Source organism: Barbus barbus (genome assembly GCF_936440315.1).
Source record: "Barbus barbus genome assembly, chromosome: 23".
Classification (NCBI taxonomy): Eukaryota; Metazoa; Chordata; class Actinopteri; order Cypriniformes; family Cyprinidae; genus Barbus; species Barbus barbus.
The window spans coordinates 10,840,004-10,852,200 of NC_136751.1; the positions used below are offsets into that span (position 1 = coordinate 10,840,004).

A 12,197-nucleotide genomic window follows, 5' to 3' on the forward strand; every position below is an offset into this window, starting at 1 on the left:
TATTCTTTTTTTGTATTTTAATAAGTACAGGTCAGAATAAGCACATCGTTTAATTTTTACACAAATATATCTGTTACACTAAATGACCATGGTTTGTTACTCTGAATGACAATTTGCCAGAGAGAGAGATAATATTGCCATTGTTCCCATAACTGAAATGTTTTTGTATTAGTCTGCGTCATTCTGGGTTGACTTATTTTCACGGGAGTCACCTTTTTAGACTCCTATCCTGGCCAGAACTGGGCCCTGACTGGGCCTGGTTTCTCCCAAGGTTTTTTTCTCAATTCTGTCACAGAGGGAGTTTTGGTTCCTTGCCACTGTCGCCTCTGGCTTGCTCAGTTGGGGACACTTGATTTCTAGCATTATCATCAGTTTGATTTCACAGATACTATTTAAACTAAACTGAGCTAGACAATGACATCACTGAATTCAATATGCAATGCCTTTAACTGAAAATTGAGTGTTTAATCTTATTATTATACATTAATGACACTCTATCCTCCAATTTGACACTGTTAAGTGCTTTGACACAATCTGTATTGTTAAAAGCGCTATATAAATAAAGGTGACTTGACTTGACTTGACTCCTGAATCCTTGCCGAGTCCAGCGATACCAAACTTGCCAGATTTTGGCTTATGGTTTGTGCAGTGTTGCATTTTAGCGCTTTAAAAGCATTTGCCAATATCATAGAAACAGTTACTCCGATCGACACAAAACCACTGTAGGAAATTCAGAAACATAGCGTCCCGGCTACACGTAACTGCCAAATTGCCAAAATTTGATAGTAAGTGGCACAAAAATGCAAACAAATTCAACAGTCAGTCATTTTTCATCTACTTGCACACAAATGTGTCTATAACTCCAAAACAAAATGAGATATTTTCACCAAATTTGACACACATATGTATGGGCACACTCTAAGGACACGTAAATTTTTTTGTGTGATTGTGCCTCTTGGTGGCGCTATAATTGAACAAAACATGAAATTTCCATTGATATATATAGGGTATTATGATAAAAAAATTCTATATTTTACGAATGCATTGGTGTACTATCACGAAACTTTATATGTACCATGGAAACCATGAACTGAAAGTACTCAAAGTTTTGAGACAGTGCCACCTTGTGGTCAAAAGTTACAATGAGATGTCAAATACATGCTAATAAATTTCTGTGGATTTTGCCTATTGTAATGAGTTAATAGATTAATTAATAGATTCCTTGGGTCATGCGGAGAACAGTGATACCAATGTTGCCATAGTCAGCCAAACTTTCCGTCCGCCATTTTGATTTTCTTTAGAAACCTACTTTTTCTAACTCCTCCTAAACCGTTGGTCCGATTTTCACAAAAATCGAATCATATCATCTTCAGACCATGCTGACAAAAAGTTATGGATTTTGTGTTTATAGACAAAACAGTTTTCACATACCACAACAACGAATTTGAGACATGATACCAAATTGACACCTGAGGCCGTATCTCTGCAATGCTTTGGCACATTGACATCAAACTTTGTGTGTGCCATTGTCACCTCACACAAAACACACCACATTGATTTGATAACGGTGGAACCTGTTGGTCAAAAGTTAAAAGTCATTCAATCATATCACTAGTAGTTTTAAATGATTTTTTCAGCCATTTGGACTACAATAATCTTAAAACGGCTTCAATTACTCATTGCTGAAGTTGGTCTGATGATCCACGCTATGCTTAGCTCCTCATTTTGCCACTGATGTGCTTGGCCCAATCATTGTTATATTTGTTCTTGGTGTGAACAGGCTTTAAGGCCGCGTGCACCAAACCGTTTCTAGCCAGCTGTGAGCAAGCGCAGCGTTTTTTTCCGTTGATGCTGTGGTTGCTATGATACGGAATTACAATATATGGAATTCATTACAATAATATGGTAGTCCGGCAATTTTATCTCGTAAAAACATAAATACCCGGAGACCAGGGGCCGGATTCACGAAACATTCTTAAGAAGAAATTTCTTCTTAACTGCCATTTTCTTCTTATTTTTTAACTTAAGAAAAAAGTTAAGAATATTTTGTATTCCCAAACATTCTTCTTAAGAATATTCTTATCTTTTTTCTTAAGATTGTTCTTAAGACAAAAATGAAGAAGAATTCAAATTCTTGAAAAGAATCTTCTTAAAAATCATCGTAAATAACTTCTTAAATTTAGGACAGCCTAACTTGTCTTAAATCCAAAACAGTAAGAATTATTTAATGAATTTATTGGGTTATTTCAAAATAATTGTTATATTTAAGCATTACAACAACGTTAGCTACATATAGCCTAATACATAGTATGACTATTAATAGCGATGCGCGAGTTTTCTGAAGCGACAGCGATGACTGATAATGTAAACAATGATCGGTCATGATTAGCCTGTGTGTGACACTACTTTTTGCTAACTTCAAAACTCAGTAGCAACTCTACAAAAACGAGTAAGATAGGTACCTTTAACTGGACGCTATTATTTTAGCTTATAAATACGACATAATCTTTGGCAGTATGCAGCGCATATGACTGTGTAACGCGGATACACATACCGGAAGCGTTCACTCGGATGAGAGCAAAAACACAGCACAGCACTACAAAACTGAATGAAACAGATCGCTGCGGCTTGAGACAGGCTGTTCAAAAACATGCCGTATTAAAAAATGTAAAGCTGAGCGCCAGTCAAAATCGCGACAAAAAAAGTGCGCGTGCTTACTATGATTATTAGGGTAATCTGCAGGAAGTGCAAAAAGACAATAAAGAGTTTAGACTGTCATTTTCTTCTTAAGAAAAAAATTAAGATGTTCTTAAGAATATATTTGAGAACATTAAGAATTTTTCAAGAATTGCACTTAAGAACATTCTTACGAACTTCGTATAATTTATCTTAAGAAATTTCTTAACTTATTTCTTAAGAAGATTTTCGTGAATCCGGCCCCAGCAATATTAATTTCTCTATGGGCTCGGTGCACAAGATGGCGCCCGTGAGCTTCGGCGTGTGCATACTTACTTCCGGTCTTGCAACGTTCGCATTTACTGTAAAGGAAACTTACATGCAAAACTTGGCTAGATAGATATAATTAAAGTTTTTCAAATTAAATAGCGGATAGTGGTATATCAAAGACAAGAGAAAACATCCTCCCTACATTATTGCGTACCTCCGTGTTGAAATTCATCAAGATAAAACGCAGAGATTGCTTCATTCTTCTTGATTATGCGGTTCAGCGTCAATGGTTAGTCAGTCTACGGGGATCTCTTCATTCAAACACAAACCACTCAAATATGCAATACTTTATTTTCGAGTTTATTTTGTTCTGAATGCCATTTATAAGATCATAAGTTTTGCAAGTGTCAAACGACACTCAGAGATTTCTGCATGTATGTTTTATTAACTTTATTTGACAAAGTAATTAGGGGCCAAGCACCGAAGGTGCGGAGGCACCTATTGTATCTGTTAGCGTTCTTATTAGAGGTCAAGCACCTATTGTTTTTGTTGGCGTTATTAGGGGCCAAGCACCAAAGGTGCTATGGCACCTATTGTTTTTGCTTGGCCCCATCATTGCTGCAACTGTAACTGTAAAATTTAACAAAATGTAATTATGGTCAAGTCAAGTTGAGCTTTGTCATTCCGCTACATGTGGGGACATACAGTGGAAATGTCGTACCTCGCAGGACCACGGTGCTACATAAATACAGGCATACAACAATGAAGTAAAAAAAAAAAACACTATAAACCTATACACAACTAAGGTAGGTTTGCATTAATTAAACCTATACACAACTATGGCAGGTTTGCATTAATTAAAAGATCGGTGTTGCATTTCCCTGTGTGTTTTTATTAATATTTATCTTTTTTTTTAAGATCTGTTATAAATCATATATCATAAATCATTATCTGCCTATAAGCAGCACATGTATATTTTTACGATTTCTTTTGCATTAATTATAAGATAAAACAAAATTAGTCATGTATTAGCTGTATCCTTTTACAGCCCCTTTTATTATTATTTTTTTCATTTAAAAAATATGTTTGAAGCAAAGTTAACTGTGTGTAAAATATTAAAATATGTTGTGAAAAATGATGATGGAACAAACTGATGTATGCGCACAACTGAGAAATGGATATTTATGAAGACCAATCGTAGCCTCACAAGGTTAATATTTCATTTAAAAGAATATGTAATACAAACATTTTCTAAAAATAAGTAATTTGTACATTTACATAATTGATAAGGGAAAAATGCATTGTGTAGCTGTGTGTACACACTATGAGTTCAACTTTCGTTTCGTGAACAGTAGGGATTAGTGTATTTCATTCATTCACCGGACACAAACATATGTATGTTTCAAATGCATTGGCTCAGTTAACATTTATAGTATAGTAACAACAGCAGTGTAGATCTTATTTGCATGTGACGTGATATTATAAAGCCTGTAAACATAATATAGAAGGTAATATTTGAATTTCTTCGGTTCTCTGCACTGGCGTCTAGCACAACCGGAAGTATCTATGCACACACTTGCTAGACCGGAAATGCAAGATGGCGGCGATATGCAACTAGCTCATTGTTGTTTAGTCGTAGTACAAGCAGGATGTGACAGTTGCTCTGTATTAGTCCCGCCCCTCCTCCACTGTGATTGGTTAGCTCACTAGAACGTGACCGTGATGAGCGCAGCATTTTGCCCGAAATTGAACATTCTTCAACTCTCGGCGCTGAGGAAAAACTACTACTTCTAAAAGCTACTACTAAAAGCTACTACTTTTTGATTTTTAACAGTGCCTAGCAACTCGCTCTGTTCGTGGGCATCTATAATTAATCAATATCACAAATTAAACAGTACCAAAATGCATTCAGATTAATATTTATTAAGATTAACACATATTTGTCAATGTTAATTCCTCATTTATCTGTATCAATAACCAAATGGCCACCTATTGGTTCACAACAGTGAACTTGACCAGTAAAGTTAATCACAATTATTCACAGCATCATCTTACTTTAAAAAAAATTTTTTTTTAAATCAATAAAAGTGTTTTTTTGGCATTTCACTGAATGACGTGTTTTTGTAACCTATTCAGTTGTCACAGACTGCTGAATGTTTGTTTATATGGTTTCAGTATAACTTAAAGAGTTACTCCACCCCAAAATGAAAATTTTAGCATTAATCACTTACTCCCATGTGGTTCCAAACCCGTAAAAACTTTGTTCGTCTTCAGAACACAAATTAAGATATTTTTGATGCTTTCTAAGAGCTCTCTGAACCTCCCATAGACAGCAATGTAATTAACATGATCAACATCCAGAAACGTAGCAAGGAGATCGGTAAAATAATCCATGTGATATCAGGGGTTCAACCGTAACTTTACAAAGCTATGAGAATACTTTTTGTATGCAAAGAAAACTAAAATAACGACTTTATTCAATGTCTCCTCTGCGTCAGCCTAGCGCCATTTTGGAGAGTATCTACTGAACGCAAACTGCGTACATGACGTAAACAACACATCTGTGTGAGCCAAAAGTTGTTAGCTCTAAACTTTGCTTAATTTAATCCTTGTTGGTACAACTCATCCTACATTAGTGAAGGGTGACCCTAGCAAAGTCCGATTCATGTCCGCGAACCGGTTCTTTTCGGACAGTTCAGCTCATTGAACTGGTTCAAAAAGCCGTTTCATCAGCTCCTGACATTATCAAGCAATGATGTCACAACACATTTATTTTTTAACAACTCTGTGCCATATTGCATCAATGAAACATTCAAATAAAGTAATTTGTGTCAACATATTTAAACATTCAAATAAAAAGTTATATTTGTGAACGCATATTGCTCATTTGCCTTTCATTCACTTAAGTTAATAATGTTTGTGATCACAGTTTCATTCGCGGATCCTTTATGGCAGATACGACTGACTAATATTGATAAACCTATAAGGGTTTAATTACCCTTACATATCTTATGTCATTTTTCTTATACATTAATCTTGATTTAAAGATATTGATTTTTAGATATTTGAACTTGAAATAAGACAAAAATACTCAGTACGAAAAGCATTTTTGCATTGTGAATAAATGAATGAGGTATTTAAACATTGCTTACGCTTTAAAAAGGGGGAGAAGACTGAAAGAAACTCTGGGTTTCCAAAGAAAACCTGCTCCCGACCAGGTTCGGTTCACAGTGTAAGTTACTATGGTTACTGACTCCGAGTATATAAAAGTTACCTCTCTTTCAGAAACGGGCTTGACTTGCCTACTTTCTCGGGTTTAACATACCTCCCATTCTGAAATGGAAAACCCAGAGCTTCCCTCATTTCAGGGTTAACATAGTGAGTTTTCACTTAACCTCCATTCAGAAATGGGCCTCTGGTTGTATTCATGTTACACACAGGTATACGTTATTGAACACATTTTGTAATGGTCACAAAATTATTTCTTCTTCAAATGTATTACCTACTCTGACACTATGTGATTTTGGACATAGCACATGCTTCCCTAACAAAACACCTGATTGAACTCAACTCATTAGTAGAGACTTAATATCTTGTGAAAAACATTTGATTTGATTTAAAATCAAATGCACTGCGTCATATACGCTGCACATCCATTAAAATTAACTAAAATAGTGTGCTTTAAACAAAGAGAGTAAAATAGTCAAGCATGCAGTGTTAAAAATTAGTTAAGGCAAGTTAAATATCTGTGCTAAACTTATAGTTAGCTTCCAACTCAAACACTTGTGAGTGAGATCTAACAATTTATTAGCCAATGGCTAACGATAGACATTATTTGGTCATTTAGCGTGGAAAGTTAGGTATGTAAGTGATTTACTTATATTGTAGTGGATTGATATAGTGTTCAAAATTAGTTCTAAAGTTGTTGTAAAATTCTAGCCGATTCAAATCTATAAAGACAAAGACTTTACCTCGTACTTGTCTGGCAAAATCATTTCTCAGAACAGTCATTTCCTCATCATGTTTCTGTTGAAAGACAATTTTGTTTATTTTCATCTGAGATCTAAAGCAAAGTGCAACTGTCATTGTAATTGTACTCATTATAGCCAGGATGTAAATTATGGGGGGGGGGGGGGCAGTGTACTTGTAATATAAAGTTTACTTGTACAACATAATGATCTTTTCGGGCACCATAAGCCTAAATATAGAAAACGTTAAGATGGGTGTGTCTACTGCACACTGACAGCACAGGTTATTGACCGAACACACAATATTTTTTCTTTATGTCCATAAATATGCAGGGAAGAAAGCGGACATATCTGAGATTCAGGTATACAATAAATATTACAATACAAGCCTCTGTTCCCAAACTGCCCTATATTATACAGGTGCATCTCAATAAATTAGAATGTCGTGAAAATATTCATTTCTTCCTAAAGGCCGCTATCAAAGCAATCTGGGCTTCCATACCACCTCAGCAGTGCCACAAACTGATAACCTCCATGCCACGCCGAATTAAGGCAGTAATTAAAGCAAAAGGAGCCCCTACCAAGTATTGAGTACATATACAATAAATGAACATACAGTGTTTCCGCTACATTCATTCTGCCGTGGCGGCCCGCCACACCAAAAATCATCCCCGCCACGGCTGCAGCTTTGCAGTGACGTCACTCGATTCATTTACAGTCTGGTAATTTATAGTGGAGGAGACGTTAGTCACACACTAATTATTAAAAGGTGAGTATAATATAGCGCAAACTTAAGTGTAATCATAGTAGTGGTGTACGTTATGTGTAACGATTCGATTCAACCTCCAACATTACACAGTAGTTGTGAAACTGATCGCAGTTGATCCGTGGTCCGTACGGACCAGACCTCAAGGTTCGGTTCGCATGTGATTAACAGACTAATTGCAAAAATTAACCATCATAGAGTGAACGTTTATCATTTGTATGTGTTTTATCTTGCCAATTTACACATTTGAGTGATTTTAAGCCATTCCAGCGCAAGACGAGGCGAATAGAACTTATTTCACTGTCCGTGCGCTGATTTCTGTGGCCACAGCTGCCGGACACGGCGCCCGCGCACAGATTTTTAAGCGCGCGCGAACACCGAGTTCATTCTTCATTCGCATTTCCTTGTGTTTGAACAGAGGCATACATACAGAATTATGTGAAAATGGACGTCTCAACAATCATTCTCGATAACGCAGTCACTCATCTTCAGTGAACGAAAACAAGTTAGAAAGAAATAGCATGTGTATCATTATATTGGATCCGTGCATTCGGTCTTAAAGGCACAGCTGCCTATAAACACATGCTGTTATATATGACAGAAGAAAAGGGGCATGGTCCACGGGAAAATCATTGTGTCATTGTGACAACCCCCCACCCCCGGTGGAAATACAGCCTGCCGCCACAGCTGGAAAAAATCCTAGAGGAAACACTGAACATACTTTCCACAAGGCCAACAATTCACTAAAAATGTTTTTTTTATTGGTCTTATAAAGTATTCTAATTTGTTGAGATAGTGAATTGGTGGGTTTTTGTTAAATGTGAGCCTAAATCATCACAATTAAAAGAACCAAAGACTTAAACTACCTCAGTCTGTGTGCACTGAATTTATTTAATACAGGAGTTTCACAATATGAGTTGAATTACTGAAATAAATGAACTTTTCCATGACATTCTAATTTATTGAGATGCACCTGTATTAACAATCTAAGTTTATCAGGCAATATTTACAACATGATCAAAAATCTGTTAATGTTTTTCCCTTCCTCCCATACTGTGTAACTTGCATCCTGATTACATCGTATTATAATCATACTCGTACCAGATGAAGGTTCTTGATCACATTCTCACTGGACAGCTCCTGCTCTTTCACATCTACTTTCAAGCAGCACATGTCCTTCCGCAGCTGATCCTCAAGGTCAGCATGCTCCTTCTGCAGCAGTTTAGTGCTGACAACGCTTTCAGCCTTTAGCTCAGAGAGCATGTTCTGCTGTTCATACAATAAGTGCTTCACCTTCTGCTTATAAACCTGAACAAAAACAGATTCATATCACACAAAGTGTTATGTTCATTATGTACCAAAACATAATTAATTCCGAATATATATATAGAGAGAGAGAGATAGATACACACACACTGTATATTAGAATTAATTACCGTAATTAATATAATTAATAAATTATGAAATACCTAATTAATTATGAAATTATGTGAAATTATGTGCCACTGTGTATGCATGTGTGTGTGTGTGTGTGTGTATATATATATAAATAAATAGCAGGGTAGCTCACGATACGATATAATCACGATAAAGATAATATCACGATACTGCGATAATCAATATATTTCTAGAAAATCCTATAATGATACATCACGATATCTCTAATCAAAATGCCTGTGAAAAGGTTAAATGCAAGTTTTCTTTCTTTATTCAAGTCCAAACTGTTATAAAAACAGCAAAAAAAAGTTCTGTAAATCAATTTTAACATGTTGAGTAGACTAAATTAATCATTTTATTCTTGGACTTAAAACGGCATCCCACACAAAGAAATGGCCGCATCGCATCTTTTGGGCGCTCACGTTTGTTATTTCAAATCTAGACGCGCGGCAAGCATTCACACTGCACACTTCTGCGCCGCATTACATATGCCATAGGTGCAGATTTATGTTTCTGCCGGTCGGTGCCCACTGTTCTCACTGCATAATGTGCACTTTTAATATCTGAGAGAGAGGGAGAGCAGTGTTGTTCACATAAAACTGGACGCACTGGTGGCACGCTCTCTTACACCTGCGATCCGAGCGGAGAGGCTACTCACGGACTGAATATGCGCTCTGCAATGACGTGATTGGTGCCTATGGTCCACGCTGATAGCTGTTCTGGGGCAGCTAGTTTTCATGTCCATAAACATATTTATAGCAGTAAAGCTAATACAGTGGCTGGAAATCTGTTTATTCTTTGGTTCCTCATACTTCCCCATCTTAATAGAGAATGCGGATAATGGTTGCTCAGAGCGTGGATAGAAAATAGAAATGGCGCAGCCGCGATTTCCACGCATTTTTAGACGCTGTGAACAGGGAAATCTATTTAGAGCACCTTATTATATTAATTAAAATATCGATATTTGGCGCCATATATCGATTATCGTATCGCACGGAGAAGAATTGCGATATATCGCCATATCGATTTATTGTCCCACCCCTAGTATAAACTGTTTATGTAATAAAATATGTTTATCAGTGCAAAATTAATCACAAATTAAAAAGGATTCATGCCAATATTGTCCAAAACCCCACTTTTCTAGGGCGTTTCCAAACTTTTTGAGGGCAGTGTATATATATATATATATATATATATATATATATATATATATATATATATATATATATATATATATATATATATATATATATATATACACACACACACTGCCCTCAAAAACTATTGGGACAGTGGGGCCAATTCCTTTATTTTTGCTGTAGACTGAAAACATTTGGGTTTGACATCAAAGGATGAATATCAGACAAGAGATTTACATGCCGGCTTTTATTTCCCGGTATTTACATCTGGATCTGACACACAACTTAGAAGATATCACCTTTTGTTTGAACCCACCCATTTATATATATGAAAATAAATTTAAACACCTTTATTTCCACTTGGTGGCGCTCCTCGCCCTCTTCCAGTTCACACTCTCTGTTTCTCAGTTCACACTTTTTCTCTTCCAGTTGTCTTTTGGTGATTTCCCAAAACGTGTGGATTTTGTCCCTCTCTAATTGGAAATAGTTGCGTTCCTCCCGTTCTCTGTCCAGCTCCTCCCGCAGACGCACAATGTGCTCCTCCAACTACAAAACATTCATGAGTTGATGGCAGATTGTTAAAGTGTAAAAAAAAAAAAAAAATGAATGGCTTAACAAGGTGTTCTTGGTTTCATTATTATTAGTGGTAGAAAACTACACATGAGAAAAATCACACCTGCTCTTTAGACATCTCATCTGTGGGCAAACCATCCACTACAGTTGGAGTTTTACCCTTTGGCGACTTGTTGGAAGATTTTCTTTTTGGCGGCTGGAAAATGGATAGATTAACAGGTAAAGTTTAACAAAGGTGAGGTCTATTGTGCTGGATATTGTATTATATTATATTTATATATTGTGCATTATACGGTATATTTATATTTTCCCTTTCCCTTATGAAAATTAACCATGGATGGTTTTATTAAAGTAAAAGTGTAGTAACCATGATTTTTTTTTTTTATTACCATTTGTATAACCACAGTTTTACTACAAATACCATGGTTACAACCAGGGATGGACTGGCCATCAGGTGCACCAGTACATTCCCTGTGGGCCGGTCAAGTAGTGGGCCAATCGCCTGAAGCGAGGGAGACCTCCTCTATCAGGCCCCGATTGGCTAATCGGGAGCACCGAGAGGATTCCCCAGTCCCCAGGATTCCCCAGTGGGCCAGTCTGTTTTTTAGGCCGCGGTTTTGTCATGCCACGCAGGTTGAAATATGATGTCCCTATAGGCTGCCTGCACTCACAGCAGCACCACTCTTTTTTATTTATAATTTTCTTGCAGCTCCACTTGCAGAGTGCAGCCTGCAGGTTAATGATGCTAGGGTTGCTAACCTTTCTATATAATATGGAATCTTCCCATATTTAAGGCATCAAAGCGTCCCGTATGAAAGCTATAGCCTACGGAATGCAGTTGGTCCCGTATTCGCAGGCATACGGCGTATGACCACCAAATCATATAAATAACAAATTCTCAATTGATAACTAATCATTCTTTTTGCATAAATCATTGTTTTATTTGTGAACAGCCATTTGAGGAAGGCTTTAAGACCAAGCGAAATCCTCTACCGGCTGCTCCTGCTTCACAGCGAGACTCTCACTAATGGCAATTCCCCTTCAGGAACTCACACTGCATCGAAACGTTTGGGAACGCATCTGCGTGACCACACTCTGAATCACATGTGAAATCGGTCCAATGGAATGGCGAGAAGTCAAAGGTGGGATGACATAGAGACCAGGAAGCTTAAAAGCGCATCCGAAACAAGCAGCGTTAGCTTCTGTGTTTTCAGCAAGCGCTCTGTGTGTGTCAGTCTTAATTACTGTTGTTTGCAAAAACAGTGCACAATCACTTCTATATGGCATGCTAAACAGACAGAACTTTAGATCCTGTGTGTTCTTCTCTGCCCACGTTTAACTTTATGGGTGAGAATACACACGATTGTT

The 12,197-nt window shown here is 36.9% G+C and overlaps 1 protein-coding gene across 1 annotated transcript in view; it reads right to left on the reverse strand.

Moving 5' to 3' along the window:
* Window positions 1-12,197, reverse strand: part of drc4 (dynein regulatory complex subunit 4) — a 47,049-nt gene that overhangs the window by 10,297 nt on the left and 24,555 nt on the right. Inside the window, exons 2-5 of the mRNA XM_079373465.1 lie at window positions 10,933-11,025; window positions 10,605-10,802; window positions 8,782-8,988; window positions 6,918-6,972 (exon numbers count right to left, since the gene is read on the reverse strand). Of these exons, the coding sequence (XP_079229591.1) occupies window positions 6,918-6,972; window positions 8,782-8,988; window positions 10,605-10,802; window positions 10,933-11,025 (553 nt within the window). The remainder of the gene's footprint in view (window positions 1-6,917; window positions 6,973-8,781; window positions 8,989-10,604; window positions 10,803-10,932; window positions 11,026-12,197) is intronic.